Source organism: Rhipicephalus sanguineus, chromosome 10, assembly GCF_013339695.2.
Source record: "Rhipicephalus sanguineus isolate Rsan-2018 chromosome 10, BIME_Rsan_1.4, whole genome shotgun sequence".
In the NCBI taxonomy this organism is placed as follows: Eukaryota; Metazoa; Arthropoda; class Arachnida; order Ixodida; family Ixodidae; genus Rhipicephalus; species Rhipicephalus sanguineus.
The window spans coordinates 15,286,101-15,304,790 of NC_051185.1; the positions used below are offsets into that span (position 1 = coordinate 15,286,101).

The window sequence follows — 18,690 nt, forward strand, 5'->3', positions numbered from 1 at the left end:
CTTGGTCCCCTGGACGAATTCTTCTTTAACTAGGAAGCTTTCCTTTCTGAGAAATTCGCACGAATTTCATTGTGGCTTTGCGCTACAAACTAGTGGCGGTCAATTATCCCTTTCATAACCCTTCCGCCACATTGCGGGATTCCACAGAACTCATATCCAATGAGCAGGTCGTGCATGCCAGCGTGAACATCATTAACGATGAGTGCTATTTGGTCGCCAGTTGTGGCCAGTTGCAGAACCTCAGTTAATCGTCGCTGCGAATGGTGCTGCTCCTGTCTGTGGTGCGTGCAATCATCGTGAAGACAACGTTTCGAGGCTTCTGGTGGCGGCACCTTTCAGCAGACAGTGAAATCCCACAGCTTGACGGTCTGGTCGTAGGAGCCCGAAACGATGAGGGAGTCGCTGAACTGGAGGCAGGTGACCCCATCCGAGTGGTTACGCAGTGTGACGAGCCTCTGGCCCGTCTCGAGACCCCAGACCTTGAGCGCACGGTCGTCGCCGGCGCTGACGATGCGCCACTGGTCGGCCTGCAGGCAGCGCACCACCCCTGTGTGGCCCTCCGACTTGATCCAGTCCAAAGTGCGCAGGCAATGGCCGCTCGACAGGCTCCACAGCTTGATGGTGCGGTCTAGGGAACCGCTCACCACCTGCGGCACCGGAGCAAGCAATGGACATCTTAGCAAAGGCTCGCACAGGTAGGCGGTATTGCTCTTCACTTTACATTCCCAGAATTTTGGGACATCTGTACGTGGAGCCATCTCACAACTGTGGCATCAGTGCCCTGCCATACGCGAATAGGATACAGGTGAAAAAAGTCACATCTTACGAAAAAATCCAGTTATAAAAAAGGACTCCCGGCTCCACACAGCAAAGACCCGCTAGAACGTTCTGGTAAAATCGCGGCGTTGCACTACAAAACGAGTGGTTCTCAGGACATTTAAGCACCACCTATCAGAAGCACATGGGGCTGCGTTGTAAAATATTAAATATCCTGGGAAACCACGTGCTTTGTAGTGCGATACTGCAATTTTAGCAGAACGTTCAAATGGGTCTCTGCTGTATAGAACCAGGAGTCCTTTTTGATAACTAGATTTTCCTAACACACGATTTTTTTCGCCTATTACGACAGGGCCTCACTGCCACTGGCAACAGATGGCGCTATGTGCACCTGTCTCCAAATCCTGGCGTACATGATAGTTTGGGCAGATGAGACGAACAAAGTGCAGAGCTGCACAACACAGTGCACAATAATACAGCATAGTCTCGATAAACAGAACCTGAAGAGACCAGGAAAATATGTTTTATTTAACAGGAGCTTCTTTTACTGAGAGATGGACAGGGGTGCAGAATACAAGCCTGAAACCAATCATATAAGAGGCAGTTGTTCCATTTAAACAGCTATTCCATTCAAAAGATTTCTGTTTACAGAGAGTCTGCTGTATTATCAAAAGCTCTAGTGTAGGCCTTAGCATGCATTTCTGGAAGCTTTGTGTCCCGTTCGATGACTGAGAAATGGTTCCAAATGCTATGCTACCACAGACAACTGCTTAATTAACAGCGTGCTTGCGATCAGACCACCTGCTTCAATTTGAATTCACCGTTGCTGCTTGCTCTCCTTAGTAACAGCAAGAAATAAGTGGTGAAATCGGCCATTCCCCAGTCTCGTCTCCCGAAGGAGACTAGGATATCGGATTTGACCACATTAGAAGGTGCCCCCCACCCACCTGCATGGAGTCGAACTGAAGGCAGGTGACCGCATCCTGATGACCGTGAAAGGTCGCCATGTGGCGACCAGTGTCCAGCTGCCAGACTCGTATGGTTCGATCACAGGACCCCGATACGAGCCGGTCTCCGTGGTACTGCAGGCACAGCACCGCGCCCGTGTGACCGACCAGTGTGCGCAGGCAAAGGCCCGTCTGCATGTCCCACACCTGCAAACATCACAGGACACTTTGAGAACTTGTTGAGGCTTGTTGACACAGTGAAAATCTAAAGACGAAGCTTTAGCTTAAAGGGTCCCTTGACCACTCCGAGCTCAAAGACGAGAGAGAGGTTTCTTTCTCGCCTTCACTACCCTTCCTACAGGTGCTATCTCCTCCTTGCCACTTAGTCCTTCACAAAACACGTGGACAACATCAGCACTAAGTGTTGAGTCTATCAGGATTTCGCGTTCTTCAGCTGCAGCTGTTATCTCTGCTTGCACAATCGAAAACACACAAACCGAAATGAAATCAGTTGGTCACGCATGTAGTGATGAAAGACAAGGCACAACGGGTGTGTGAATGCATGGCAACGCGGGGTAGGAAACAATCCACAACTGATATCCCTTGTATGTGGACTAATCAAGTGCTTATTTCCTCATGACGTGACATGAACAGACTGCTGGTGTCTTGAATTGTGCCGCAAGAACAGGAAAGTCCAGGAGAGAATACCGGCCTCATTCTTTGCGTTCTCCGAGGTTATTTCGCAGCCCTTTAAGGCCAATGCCCAATTTTTTCATTAAATCAATGTTGAGCATATAAATTCTCAGAATGAACAACTGCTGAACAAATCAGAATTAAATTTGATACATTTTAAGAGACAAATACAAACCCTGTCAACATTAGGAAGCGGGATTTTCATTTTAGGCACGGCACTTGCCAAAATACTGCTAAATATCGGGGAGTAAAAAGGACCAAGTTTGTCTGTCAGTACTGAGCCCGCTGCGTGGCGACAAACTAAGACCGAGAACAAACACCATCCGTCCACTTCTTAACTTACTTACTGAAACATTTTATTCGTATTCTTCAAACTTGTAGCACGGATACAATAAGTGTTTCAAGGTCTATGAGACCATTCCCAGATGAAAAAGAGTTCCATTTCCAGCTGGCTTATTGAACCTTTCAAGCTGGAAGGTTTTCTGGTTCGATAGTTCAGCTACAGACCAGAATTTCCAGCGCTCGTAGGTGGCCGCCACGTTTGGCTGACCGAGGCGCCACGATGCGAGCATTTGCTTGGGGGCCGCTGAAACGTGCTGGCGCAAAACACGGTGCACCATGCTTGTGGCTCTCAGTAGTGGGCGATGGCAGATTCACAAGCGCTGCAGCCGCTCTGTCTTCTCTTAAAGGGGTACTGACACAAAATTTCGCGGCCGAGACAGCCTGCTGGATCGATTCCCGTGTACGTGCGTGTACCATCTGCAAAATATCGACAGCGAATAAAGCTTGGAAGGTATTTTATATGAATTTTGAAGTTCGCGAGCGCGATCCAGCATTATAGGCCGCACCTATTGCATTGACACCCTCGGAGGTGACCCGAGGTGACCCCCCTACTTCCCCTACGTAACCGTTGCAGCCGGTACAAGTTATGATGACGTCGTAGCCGCCATTTCTGTTTTGACGCGCTTCCCGACGAATCGCTCCTCGCCAGCGGGTCAACCTGAAGTGATTCGCCACGTCGAAAATCCCTTCCATCCCCGCCGCAAGAAAATCGTCGCCATCAGACGACGATGAGCCCGGCGACGACAGACCGCGCGGAATGAGTCACTGTTCTGTGTGCTCACGTGACCGAGCGTTCACTCGCTAGGTGGTGATAGTTGCACCCGGCGGCTTGTCGTTTTTGGAGCTCTGTCAAACCGAAACTGACGCTGTGTCGGTAATGAGGAGCTTGTAATTAATTATCTGTCGTGCGTTGCAGCAAACGATGTGCCATGTTATGACTAACAGGCCCCCAGCAACACATTGCAGCAAAAAAACGCGGGGCGAAAACTTTTGTGTCAGGACTCCTTTAACGTTGGAACGTGCATCTTCTTTCATGTGACTAGATTTTCTAATGGTGGAAATGTGCCAGGGAGCCTGCCAAACTTCACGAGAAGGTCGAGCAACATCGTCACGAAGGTTTGAATAGTTGCACCACCGTGCAGTTGACCATGCTTTTTTTTTTTCTTTTAGAACTGCATTATATCACGAAACACCTTAAATTTAGGCATGTAAATGGCCAAATGAAATCTAGTGTGCTGTACATATTTTCTGAAGGGCAGCAGCGACAGATATTTTCGCGCCATGCTACCGTCTGACTTTGTACTGCACAATGGCTGTTTTGTGTTCTCACGCAAAATGCAATGGGATGAGTTTAATTAGGCGATTATGTCAGTGTTTAACCCCTTAAGTGCTTTATTTTTTTGAAAATTTCCCAACCAAAAGTGCCTATTTTTTTTATTGTTGATTTCGAATCTGATTGTACTAAAAAGTAGCTAGTTGATGTTGAAAAAATATTTGTACCACATACTTAGTCAAATCAAAACACGGAATAACGCAAGAGGGCCTGTTGCAGCTCCTGCACCAAAAGCGAGTTTCCTTTCTCAACTTTTTCCCGTTTTCTCCTCGCTTCCGAGAGCAAATGAAGCACTTTTGAAAAAACTGCTGAATATATTCCATAAGGTCATCTGGCGATGCAAGTTGAAAGTCTTGCCTGGAATGGCCAAGAACGGAAAGCGAGGAGGCTTCACAGGAGGATTGTCCGCATCAAGCAGGATCCACTGGCGAGCACTCGCAATGTTCTCTTCCGAGCTGTTTTCATCATCACCGGAGGAGATGCTCAGTTCACCGTCATCCCTGTCTTCACTTTCGGACACAAGATAAACATCTGTATCCGAATCATCATGAGGAAATTTAAAGCTTCTTTTTCGTGTTGACGAGCCAGCTATACATGGGTGGCCGCCACAGCAAGCCATCTTTTCATACAAAAACAACGCTCTTCCCGCAGGAGAAAAATAAATTGTCAAGTAAATGCTGCCATCTGGTGGATTACACGCAATCTAATCTGTAGAAGAGCGCCTCTTGTCCTGAACGCTAGAGGGGAGTACCTATGCTGCTAGGACGAGCTCTGCTCGTCCAAAGCACTTTGGGGACAGTTTGGGCAGGCCGAGCTCTGCTCGTCCAAAGCAGTTAAGGGGTTAACGCAGAATGCTGTAGCTGAGAATACATGTGGTTTCTAAGTGAGACTGCTGCAAAAGCATGGCCTGGTGTAGTGTCTGAAGCCTCCTGCAGCAAAGCTAGACGTAGCGTGCAAGCCGGCCCCCAACCTCTTTGTTGCTAAAGAGCAAAGTCTGCAAAAAACACCCCGCCGCACAGGTGCTTTGGATCATGATCAAAACCGACGAAGATTACGTTTGAGTTCGACATTGATTAAGTTCGATCCTGACCGAGCGGTGCACACGCGTGCACTTTCTATCGTGACATATGCCTCGGTCAGGACATATTTAATCGCAATTGAAGGATCGCGTCTGCAATGACAAGATCCCTGTCACACGGGCACTTTCGATCGCGACTGAGTCGGATCAGTAATTATCGCCTCGGCCTTCCTTTGCTGTCACAGTAGAACTTCGTTGTTATGAAACCACAGGTAGACATGCCTCACGGCTGTGAGGTTCAAAATACATATGTTCTATGGACATGAAGTTGTAAAAAGCGAAACAGCTCGTTACATCGAGGTTTACCTGTGCCTTTTTGAACAAATTTATAGCCAAGGTGGCTGCATTTTGGATTTAGGCAACAAGCTTAAACACCCATGTGTTGAAATTTCCGTGCATGTTAATAACTGAAGCTTGCCTCCAGTCTGCTGTGGTGGCGCCTGTAAGTTTTCAGGCAAAATTGAGAAACATTTGTTAGTTGGCTTCGCAGTTTGAGAAAATATGTGGTGAGGTGCATGGAGACTGTATTTCGCATTTCAAAATTTGTCGTTGCCATTCCAATAATTCAGTTTGTTTTTTCATCCAGCAGGTGGTCGTGTTTTACTCCATGAACTTGCAGTGCAGCCGTTTGAATGGGTAGAAAATATTGCCTCCTGTGAAAGAGCACCAGCTCACTTATTACTTATTGAAATCAAGGGCCTTGAAAATGTTCGAATACACGCCCAAACACAAGCCTATCGTCTTCCCATGAACATCGCAGGTCTGTTGCATCAGCCGCTTCCTTTTTCGCTGGTTGGTCGGGACGATGGCACAGTGCCACCTGAATGAATTTTTCTACATTGCACTGCCGTTCCGAGTATGCGGCAAGCAATCAGCTGAGACCACTACAGTCGAACCCGGGTATATCGAACTCGCCAAAAAACGTTTATTAGTTCGATATATGGCATAATTCGATATAGGCCCGCTATAGGATTTTGACACAAAGGCACATAACAATAAGAAAAGTACTTTATTAATATGGTGGCTTACTTGCATGCCCTACTTTGGAACAAAATAGTCCTGGATTTTCTTCTGTGTCAACGACTTCGCTGCCTGCGACAGCACGCACGCCTCCACGTTGTCCAACGAGTCGGAGCAGCTGAGGCCGCAACCTTCCACATTCACGCAATAGCGCCGGACCAACGCAAGTGCACTAATCACTTCGGAGGATGTAGGAAATGGGCCATCGTCAATTTCCTTATTGCTGTCGCCTTGGCTCGTGGTCGGCACGACGTCTGCAACGTAGTCCTCATCTTGTAGCTCACCCATGATGGCGACATTATTGTCCGCACTGACGAACTCGTCGAATGTCGATCCGTCGATAGCTCCCGGGAACTCTGCCAGCTCGCTCCAAACTTCGGCAGAAACACTTGCGGTGTCTTCAGTGCTGTCATCGGAATTTGGGGTGTCATCACCAGGCATGCGGAAGCCGGCATGCCTAAAGCAGTTCTGGATCGTCTCCTTCGTGACATCTGCCCACGATCTACTCAACATAGAAAGAGCTCCGAGCAAGTCGATCTTAAGCTCCCTGCCGACACAAAGGTTCTGCAGCAGCCTCTCCACCAGGCGCTTCCGAGAGCCGGCTTTCAGTGCACGTATAACGCCTTGATCCAGTGGTTGCAGTACAGACGTAGTGTTTGGGGGCAAAAAACACAGCTCGATGTTGCTGAAGGTCGTACTGCAGTGGTGCGATGAACAATTGTCCACGAGCAGGCACACCTTGCGATTTTCGCCTACCAAATCATCATTCCACGACGATAGCCACCTGCCGAAAAGCTCCCCGGTCATCCGAGCTTTTGAGTTTGCTCGGTAGGTAACTGGAAGTGACAGCGCATTTCAAAAACACCGCGGTGCCGTGCTTTTCCCGATAACCAGAGGTCGAAGCTTTTTCGATCCGTCTAAATTAGCTGCCAACAGCACGGACACACAGCCGCCGCAAGTCTTGTCGCCACGACACGCAAGTGTCTTGTTTGGCAACATTTGCCAAAATAGAGCGGTTTCATCCGCATTGAACATACCTTGGGCTTGATATCTTGCTGCGATATCTCGCCAGTTTTCCTCGAGCCATTTGTCTACGCTGTCCAGGTCCGCCGCTCTGCTTTCACCTGTAACAGCTTTGCCAACGATGTCGTGCCGTTCTTTGAACCGTTGGAGCCAGCCTGAACCGCCTTGGAAATCGTTCCTGCCAAGCAGGAAAGCAAGGTCCTTGGCTTTCTGCTCGATCATAGGGCCGGACACCGGGATGTTTTGCGATCGAACGTCCACAAACCATTTGTAAACGGCCGCTTCAACATCTTCGTACACAGCAGTGCGCACACGTCGGGCGCCACGGGCACCTGGCCTTTTGTCCGACTTGGCCCTGATGTCTGTCTTGTTCTTCAGGATAGTACTCAAGGTGCTCCTTGGAATTTTGTACGCGGCGGCGACGTCGGACTTCTTTTCACCGCGCTCGACCCGATTTATGATTTCGAGTTTCGCGGCGAACGGCAAATTCTGCCTCTTTGCACAAGCCACGACGACAGCGCGCCAATAAAGTTCACAGAGCACCAACAGGCAACACCACCAGCACGGACCACGCTGAATGAGGACTCGAGGAAAACAGGCAGCAGCAGGCACACAAGCATAAAGAAAGAAAAAATGGCGCTCACTTCTACCGCCTCCACGCCTCGGAGAAAGCACGACGGCCTCTGATTGGCTGTAAGCGCTGTGAGCGGGCCAGGATCATTTCTTGCAGGGGGGTGTTCGCCCGTGCACAACTGGGTCTAAACCACTTTTTCTAGGGTGGCGCCGGCAGTTTTCCCGCCACCGCGAGAGAAAGCCAACTTGCTGGGGCACTTTTGAGGCACATGGAGTTTGATATATCGGTTGTCGTTGCTATTTTCGTTCGATGTAACAGTAACTTTTGCTATATATTCTCAATGTAAATTTACCGTGTTTAGAAATTGTTCGATATACGGGATAATTTGATATAAACGGGTTCGATATAGTCGGGCTCGACTGTACTTCCTAACAGCTCTGAAAGCACTGACACAAGCGAGCACGCGACACAGGCACAGCCGTTACCTCCCGCCATCAGCAGCCCTCGCCGTCGTCTGCACCACCAAGCGGCGCCTGGTGTCGAGAGTGGCAGCACGGGTGACACTCGCGCTACGAGGCTAAGGAAAATCTGGTCTATATAGTACTATAATTCAGCTCGAAGTTGATGAATATACAGCTGGAATGTAGCTCAATTCCAGCTGGAAACTGAAAAAGTTACAGCTGGAGATTCACCCTCTTCCGAGTTGAATTATCGAACTGAAGCGTTTCCAGCTGCAAAGATTTCCGGGTTAAATAATCCAGCTGGAAATAAAACTTTTGCTTTTGATGCACTAGTTTGGCACACACAATTGTGTACACGCCACCAGAAGCGGATAAACAAGTTGCAAGTTGCTAAAAGTACAGCAAATGGCCAAGAAGAGAGAACATGCCTTAAGAGTGCGATCGTAGGAACCACTGACAACTTGGTGTTCGTCGGCTTGAAGGCATCGCACAGTGTCTATGTGTCCAACCATGGTGCCCTTACAGGCTATGCTGGACCAAGAGTGTTCTGTGCTCAAGTCCCACACCTGCATGGTTCATAGGAATAAACGAGAGGTGTGTTTTCACTTTGACGAAGGAATAAAAATAACCGTTAAATTTCAGTTTAAAGGAAAACTGAAAACAAAAATTCCTTTTCCATTAGCAAAATACCCTTCCACAATAGGAAAAACACTACTCTTGCCACAAGATACCAGAAAACCAGCGAGGAACAAAAAGGAACCAGCGAGGAATAAAGGCGGCAACGCCGTTTTTTTAAGTTGTCGCACCAACTCACTGTGACGTCATGGACTTTCATGGCATCTGTTGGGGCCACATAATTCTTCATTGGTAAAAATTAATTATGCTGTTTTCTAAGGGAGCTAAAGACACGGGAAGTTTCAGAAAGTTTTACTGAGCCTATGTGGCGAAAATCCAAGAAAAAAGAGATCGACATTCGCGACATCTTGTTGATGTTTGGGTGCTGTGGTCTTGGCACGAAATTCAAGAATGGAACTTTGACCTCCAGTTGCTCCTTTGATAACGAACCTACGATAGCAAGTTTTACAAAAATAGAATTCTCAAAGAATAATTCATCAGTCTAAATCGATTTAGCCTTTCGCTTTAGTGCCTGTTTTAGTGCCTGTTCCCGGTGAAGACTACTATCCAACACAGCCAAGCCAAGTTAAACAGGTGTCATGTGGTGCAATTTCAATCACGATTGAGCCCAATTGTGATCGAGTTACTTGATTTTGATTGGCTTATTTGCGCTTATGGAAGAGGAAGCCGATTTCTGTCGAGAAATTCGATCCTGAATCGGGCCGAGCTCCGATCTAAAGAGGCCTTGTGACACTCGTTTAAAATGTCGTATCAGAACTCACGGTAAGACTGTAAAGAGTGACGTAAGCACTTCTTCGGCACGATTAATGTATGGCTCACACGAATGAATGAAAGAAGGGGAATTTTAAGGGCTCGTTTTTTCTTTGCTAGACACAACATTAATTACAACTAGCAGACAAGAAAGCCATGAAAATCAAGGCTTTCTTGTCTGTTAGTTGTAAATAATGTTGCGGCTCACACGAAGTCTTTTTGACCTCTGTGTTTTGGACAGCAATAAAAACTGGTAGACGACTCGATCCTTGCATTGCAGTTTAAATGAAGGCAACATTGCGATTATAACAATGAATGGTGAACATCGGCCTGTACTGGTCTGTAGTCAGCCGTAATTAGCCAACACCAGCCAAAGCCACTGCCGGTAGTATAATTAATTGATTACACTCTACCTACATCACCATAAGGCACTACGTAAGGGGAGACATGGATCACAACATAACACAAATTGTAATAGGTTGTCGTACAAGATACATTTTGTTGTACAGAAAGAACAAAAACAGGCAAATTATGTGAAATTAAACAAAATATGCAAATATATCACTACAAACATGTGTTCTAAACATGAGTCACTTCAGGAGGATAATTCCACTCATGTCGACATTATTGGTGTTGACGTTATATCATAAGGAAGCGAAAAAGGGTTCACAATTGGTTATGTTAGCGATATTGTCTGGAAGCAGGTTCCATTCCTGTATTGTTCTTATGAAGAACGAACTACCAGAACTCTGCATTTTGGATGCGTATTCCAATATTTCATTTGAATTATCTCGCTGAAGTGAGACGTACGTCGATTATAAGCGGTATTCATAGAAGATTTATGGCATTATTACTATAACAAATACTGTGACGAAATTTAAGCCGGAGTTTCTGCCTTCTTACTGTTAAGGGCTCCCATTCCGATGTCCTTTTTATTTCAGAAATACCTGAAAACAAATTATTGTATGCAATTATCGTATTTACTCGAATGTAACGCATTTTTTCCCACGTTTTTGCTACCTAAAGTCGACCCTTGCGTTACAATCGAATACCGAAACTGTTGTTTTTTTCTTCCTGGACGCAATGAAAAGTCACCCCTCGCATTACAATCGTGGTTGCACTACAATCGAGTAAATACGGTATAGTATAGTATGCAAGTAAATATAGTAGAGTAAATTGTGAGAATCGCGTGCATCGCCACCCGCACGTGCTGTGCAGTAGGGGTGTGCGTGTCCCACAGATCCCCTATAAAAGTGCCAGCCGACACGATGTGTGGGGAATTGGCGACGAACTGGTGGAGTGTATGCGTGCACGTTGGACGGCCGCCGTGGCGAGGGTTGAATGGTTGATGGCATGTGTGGTGGCTGTGAGGACTTTGGGTTGTTAGATTAATGTTTGATCGTTTCTTGTACTAATAAATGTTTTTGAGTTCCGAAGCAACGCTGCATTCCGTACTTGGGCAGATGGCGAGAACCCCCACAAGATGTACACCATATTTACCTTTATCGTGCAGTCACTGGAGCCTGAGACCAGCCGGTTGCCGCTCAGGTGAAGGCAGCGCACCGTGCCTGAGTGACCGACGAGCGTCATCACCGACCAGGGGCTGTTGGTGCGCATGTTCCACACCTTGATTGTTTTGTCCGAGGAACCACTGACAATGCGCGTATCGTCAAACTGGACGCAGAACACAGCCTGCGTGCAAGACGAGGGCAAGGCCGCACTGTACGTGTCTACCACTCTTCGTATTCAAAGGCTTCTCAAGTGAACCGTTCGCTGCCTACACCCTGGGGTTTTGCTCAGGTTTCGCAGCAAACTTCAATTTAAAAGAATTTATTCTCATAAACATGAAACACATTCTAAAGAAGACTTCAATATAGACAAAGGTCTCATAGTCAAAAGAATTACAGTGCGAGTCTCCTCCTGCTTAATATGTGAATCAAGGAAAATTAATTAAACATAGAACAGCATCAGATTATCCAGAAAAGCTAACACGATACAATATAGAACAAGCATCAATGAGCAAAATAAGCACAACATTGCGAACAAAGAAAATTTTGAAATAGGAGCTAACGCACTTAACAAACGTGCAGCCCTTCCACAATATCCCACAGAAATTCCTTACACAGTGGTATCAACAAAAGACGTTTTAGATATACAGTGAACGTAGGATAAATGACATTTGCTTGAATGGAAATGCCAGACACAATGTTAACAAACTTTGCTTAAATGAAGGGTCTTTATTGCGTGTAAACGATGGCTAAACAAAACTGGAATAGAGAAATTACTATAGAGCACATTTAATAGGGAATTTGAGTGCATACAGTGGAACCTGCATATATCAAACTAACATATGACAAATTATTGTTCGTATCGAACAGTTGTAAAATCCCCTTAAATATATTTTTTATATATAAAATATTTTATATATCGAATGACCTCTGTATAGAACTCCTTTGTGATGCCCTTCAGATTTGATATATCCAGGTTCGACTGTATTAACACGAAAGATTGAAATGCACGAACAAGGACAAAAGCTATACATAACAAGTGTTTGTTATGTCTGTCCAGCTACTGTCCCTGTTGTTTGTGCCTCTTCAATCTTACATGGAACAGTACCAACCCAGTTGTCGAGCTTAATGGGTATGAATATTACGACAACTATGCAAACTGACAACGCTATGAAATGCGGCTATTCGACATTGGCAGACCTTATGCCCTTGCCCATGACCTTGTCAGTGCCATCGATGTTCAAGATGGCCGCTCCACCCACCTGCGTGTGCCCGTGGAATGTGCGCACGTGACAGCTGCCACGGAGCCAGTTGCGCCGCAGGCGATACCGCTGGCAAAAGACAGCACGCCAGTCCACCGTACCATCACAGTGACGCAGTAGCTCCAGCTGCTTGCTTTCTGTGGCGGCACTGACGCGCCACTGCGGCTGCGCACAAAGGCGCTGCCACAGGTAAGAGTCGCGGGTCGCATCCCGCCACGCACGGCACACCTGGGCGCAGCGCAGCAGGGACACAGGGTCCAGGTACGAGAAGACGATCATCAGGAGATCTGCGTTTGATGAAACCAAGAGATGTCACTGAGTGCGTACTGAGTGTGTTGCATCAACAGGAATGCAACATGTATATGAATGGAACGGGCTGGATGGCCATGTCAACGTAAAAAAAATGAGATTCAACTCTTCTGTTCGACAAGCTCACAGAGCGTAGTAATAAGATAGAGTCTGTAAAAGTCTTATATATACATGAAACCTCTACAGACTATCATTTGGACAGGTGACAAGTGGAATGCTTGCTGTATGCCAACCCAACCAGAAAGTGTGTTCCCAACAATATCGATGGTCACTGCTGGCATAGCCAGGAAGTGGGTTTGGGGGGGTGAGGGGTTCAAAGCCCCCCGAAGTTTTTCAATTCCTTATGTGTATATATACACGTACACAAGCACACGCATGAACATGCATAAAGGGTTGTTGACCCCCTCCCCTTTTCTCCCCCCCCCCCCCCCCCCCCCCCCCCCGAAAAAAGTTTTTGCCTACACCTCTGATGGTCACACACTAGCCACAAATTCCAGTGGTGACAGAACAGAGATGATGCATGACAGTACTGGCATAGCCAGGGGGAGGGGGTGTTGGGGGGGGTTAACACCCAATATTTTTCAGTTTCGCATGTATCTATATACATGACAAGAGTATGAAGTTGGGCATGTTGGTAATGCTATAATCTATATACATGCACACATACAAATGCTCGCATGAACATACTTAAAATATGCTTGGAACCCCCTCCTCCCCGTGAAAAAAATTTCTGGCTATGCTACTGCATGACAGTACATTCTGTAAGGCTATCACCATATGAAATCTTCAGGAATCCAGAAGATCAAGGAGGTTCATGAAAAAAGTAAGGTAAGGTAATGTACTGCGTAACGAGTAATCTCTCGAAGGATGCTCTAAGTAAATAATTCTCAAAATTCGGTACAGTCATTCATACTTTCAATACAATGAACACGGATATAACAAAGTAACACTAATATCTTTCTCACTGACATGCACATGTGACCAGGTAAGCAAATGCTTAAAACAAATATCAGACACTACCATGCATGGATGGATCCTTGGAGAAATGTCCGCATGTTCTGACCCCACCTCCCGTAACACCTGAATTTCAAGCCCCTCATAAACTCAAGAAAACCTCACTAACTCATGAAGTCCTTCCCAGATGTTACTGTGTTAATGGAATGGTCACCAGAATGCAAATAAAGTTTCAATTATTATTGTTGATTATAAGCATCCATGCAATCGTCATATTCGTCGCCAATCACCATCTCAAACACAGACGTCACCGCTTTGAAAAAAAAAATAACAACAACCTGTATCTCTGCCTGAATATCATCATGAAGGTATTTCTGTGCTGCAAGCGATCTCATTGACACGGTCTGACTAGTGTTTTACTGTAATGAGCTGTCGCGTCACGCACAAGAAGCTCCATGATCCCTACATCCCCCCAAGGGAGGATAATCCCTGAACAATCCCTACGTCCCCCTTCAACGTAAGCTGTACCAATCTGCTCACAGAACAATGGCAAGGCACACTGCCACAGCCACACTCACCTGACGGTAAGGAGCTGAGCCAGTCTTGGCAGTTGTCGGGGCAGTGCTCATGCAGGACTGGTTGGAGCAGGACGGAGAGGAGGTGGTTCTGGGATTGGCCACACAACCCCTGCACCATCATCAATTGTAATTAGAAACAGCACGAGTGACAATTATCATCATCCACTACTACAGCTCATAAAGGAAGCTTTAGGTGAAACACAACCCAACTTATTCACGGAACTGAAAGGGACACTAGAAGTGAAAGACTAAATTGGCTTATGTAATTAAATCATTCCTCGAGAACTCTACACTCGTCAGTTTCTTTCATCCCAGGTTCATTATTAGAAGAGAAAATGAAGGTCAAGGTCTCATTTTTTAATTTTGAGATTTTTTATTCATGACGTTGCAGATTTCGAAGTCTTTTTTTTTTTTGCGTTTTTGCAGCATTGGGACGATAGTGTTTCCTGAAACTTGCCGTGCTAAGTCCCCCCCCTGATACCGACACTGGCACCACCCCTGCTTGCTGTTTGCTTTTCTCATGTTCATGCAAGCAGTTGCTTTATGCTAATGTTATAGCTTTTTATGAATTCAAATACTCGGGAGCTCGGTTGGGGGAACTTGGAAGATATCTCCAGAATTCTCCTAACTAGTTCGCGGCATAAAAAAATGGGCACAATGTACTGGAACACTCACCAAGAGCGCTTTCAATGTGGCATTCTTCTGATCATCATTGAACATGGTGAACCAATCTTTTATGGTCTAGAAAAGTGAGATGGTAAAATGTGTTAGTAACGTTGAAATGCAGTTGGATGCTTTGCAAAAATCCGTCATGCACAAAGGCACGAGCTTACATCTAGGCGTGACTTGAAGTCTGAAGGGCCAACCACTTCGGACGACTGTCGGCTCAGTGCTGGCGTCACGTGAGCAACTGGCGTAACCTTGGGCTTGTATGGCCGGAACTTGAAGTTTCGTGGTAAACTATGGCACTTGCGGGGTACTTGCACCTTTTGGAATGCCGGGAGCACCTGTCAAGCGCATCAACAAACATTCTCTGAATACTGAAATGTCAAGGAAGCTAAGGAAACAAAACATCCTGCCGGGCTTAACAAATGGGACAGGATGCGGTGGAGTCTACAAAATTAAATTTTATATTTAATATGAACAATATGTTTACATTTAGCATAAACAAAATCAAATTAAGCTGTCGTACACTGTCCTCCCTACTTAACTACTTCGACAAACAAAATACTGATGTGTTACCACTAAACAAAACTAAAATGCTGGACTTGTTCTAGCAGCAGTTCGTTAACATGTGATCAGAAAAACAAAAACAAAACGTTTTTCAATTTTATGTTGCTCTCATAGTACTTTTACTTTTCTTTTTATAGTATGTGGAAAAATGTTTCTCGCTCGTATATTGCTCATATTGTTTTTTACTATTGTACTTTCATACTTCTCTTAAGTGCAGTTGAAACGATATGTACTATTGTACCGCATTGCATCAGAATATGTAACAAGCTTTTTACTACTGTACTGGCACCAACTTCACCACTGTCTGCCTGGGAGACTGGAGCTTTGGTCAAGCCAAAGAACTTTCTGCTTTTTCTCCAGTTGATCCTTTTTCACTTTGTTCACGTAATGTTGAAAATAAAACATTTTTGATTTATTGAATGATTGATTGAAAGTGTGGGTTTTTTGTTTGCTGCAACCATGATAATATTAAGCACAGTTTTGACCACCTTATTTCGATAACTCGCGCCTAAACCCAAGTACACGGGCGTTTTTGCATTTCACCCCATAAAAATCTGGCCACTCTGGCCGGGAATCCAATCCGCAGCCCCAAGCTAAGCAGCTCTAACTTAGCCAATAGGCTACCGCACTGGATAACACTGTAACCACTACGGCATGGACGTAAGCAGACAACGCCTTCATATGGCAGGCCTTGGCAGCTTGTAGGTACCCTGAATACCTAACTGACTCCTTAGGGCAGGAATAATATCAAGAAACAATGCGTTGCGCTGAATGCCTTGGCTGAGCACTGCAAAACTACGTCGCACGCTATGAACTGGGAAAAAGCCTGTGTGATTGTCAGGGATAGAGAAAAACCATAAATAATTCTGCGCATATTTGTCCAGAGTCCTTGCTCACCCTAACCACACTACACACTCTTCAATTGCTACCAAGGAAATTTTCTGCCCATGTATGCCAGATGCATCAGTCATGTCATGAGCTGCACTTAGAAAGGCCACAAGCTGTTTCTCTTCTTTCATTGTCAAAGGGAAGGTAAAACGATAATATATTTAATAATCACTCTGATCAATGTCTTGGTCCCATCCGTTTAGTACGCAGGCGCTATACACCGTAACAAGTTTCACACAGAAAGAAAGAAAAATTTGAGATTTTTGAGACGGTTGATCGACGATAGTGTGCAGTCTAGTTTGACTGATTAAGCGCACACAGACGAAGACGAAAAAGGGGAAAGGCGCTTACTAGCAACTAAGAGATTTATTGAACGAGAAAGCATATAAATACATCAAATTGATCGATGCCATAGTTAACCATAATTGTCTTGTCGCGCATGCGTCAATCAGTTGTTTGTTGTATTTATACGCTTTCTTGTTTAATAAATCTTTTAGTTGCGAGTAAGCGCTTGTCCTGTTGTCTTCTCCTTTTTCGTCTTTGCCTGTGTGCGCTTAGATCGGTCAAACCATGCATTTCAACCAACTAACCCAGTTGTCGATTCTCTTGCAGTCTGTTTGTCTTACACCTAGTTGTGTCACACGGTGCGCTTTCGATCGCGATCAAGTCTGATCGGCATCGAACTTCTCGACCGTGATTGCTCCCTTTTGCAGCTTGCGCTGAACAGCCAATCGCACGATCGATCGGCATCGAATTCCTCGAATGTCATTGGCTTCCTTCCTGAGCCTGCGCTTAGCATCCAATCACGATCAAGAAATACGATCCAGATCAGCTCCGATCACGATCGAAAATGTGCGTGGGACACCGGCACTAGGTGTGCACCACTGAACACTTTCGATTGCGCATTTGCAAGGATGCCAGCGGTTATATATTCAAAATATAATTAATTTAACTAATTGCACGCACCGCATCGTTTTGTATTTAGCGTACCGCGGATCGTGGTATATTTTATCGTATAATACCGGCGTACGTCACAAAGTCACTTTTGATAGCGATCGGCTCTGATCTGGATCGAATTTCAATTTCGTGATTGGCTCCTTTACGCAGGTTGCAGGGGGTAGCCAATCACTGTTGAGAAATATGATCCGGATCGAAATCGATCGCAATCAGAAATGCCCCGTGTAACACTGGTAGTTTGCCTTCCTAGATTTGTTTACAAACAATACGCTAACGATCTGAAAAAGAAAAAAAAGCCGTCAACTTTGGGACGAGTACATACCTGCTCGACGGTAGTCTTGCTTGCAGAGGTATGCGAGGAACATATAACGTGGGGATACCCGTTGGAAACCAAGCACGCGACACTCTTGCGACGTCCGTTGGCGCTGAGCAGTCGGCACGGCTGCCAGCCGCGTTCAGCCGCGCCGGTGAACGGCGAGCTGTCACCGCTGGCATCTCTCATGCTGGACGGCGTCTCGCAGAACGGGCAGTCGAGCCGTTTTGTGCCACAGCCATCGCTCGTGCCTGCGTAGGAGCGTAGCTCCATCGACGGCTGAGCTTTTTTTTTTTTTTTTTTCCTTCGGCGGCCACCCCTACTGATGCAGGGACGCACACAAGCTGCAACGAAGGCCTGCGCAGACCGCAGGTGCTGACCGCTGCGTCGTGGACTGTCCCTTTGCTCTTGCCACGGCGTGTAGTGCAATCGGCAATCCCATTCTCTTCCGACGCATTCAAGAAGCGGATGCGATGACAACAAGCGACTCCCTTTCCACTTCTCTCTCCTCTCCCCTCAGCCTGTTACGCTGACCACTAATCCTAAACTGCTTGCGGCTGCAGCGTTGTTAGCGCACAAATAGTGGAACTCTGCTTTTTTTTTTTTTTTGACCCCCTAAACTGAATAAGTAAGCGTACGCTGAGAACGCGCAGCCACCGGCGGTTGCGCGTACGGGAGCTACAAGTCACGGCTCGTGCAGCAAAACAGAGTCCAAAAGGATAGAGTCTACACACATGCCGTAACACCGTAACTGCACGGTTTGTAAACTTCAATCTGCTACAAAGTGAACACAACTCCGGATAACGCCAGAAATGGCGCTGCGAACGTTTCCACCAGTTCTGTGCAGCTCGCTCGCTTACGCGAGTTTCTCCACTACTTTCTGATTAAGACCTGCTTCGTAAAAACGTCTGCACGCGTGTCCTCGCTGTACAAAAGTTCTGAAGAACAACAAGGCAAAAGCGATTGCATTAACTCAACGACAGTGCTTTAGCAATAACCGCTGCTCAAATAAAGCATTCACCGGGCACTTCATTTAATTTCAGGAAGATGAACC

General features: G+C 46.2%; 1 protein-coding gene across 1 annotated transcript; it reads right to left on the minus strand.

Moving 5' to 3' along the window:
- Positions 1 to 14: 14 nt before the first annotated feature.
- Positions 15 to 18,329, minus strand: LOC119407104 (F-box/WD repeat-containing protein 7). Its single transcript, XM_037673956.2, has 9 exons — positions 17,646 to 18,329; positions 15,079 to 15,252; positions 14,921 to 14,986; positions 14,246 to 14,354; positions 12,405 to 12,691; positions 11,135 to 11,326; positions 8,677 to 8,814; positions 1,725 to 1,931; positions 15 to 647 (listed from the first exon to the last, which is right to left on the minus strand). Exons 1-9 carry the CDS (start codon positions 17,907 to 17,909, stop codon positions 336 to 338), a joined length of 1,749 nt encoding a protein of 582 aa, XP_037529884.1. The 5' UTR covers positions 17,910 to 18,329; the 3' UTR covers positions 15 to 335.
- Between the last annotated feature and the right edge of the window lie 361 nt (positions 18,330 to 18,690).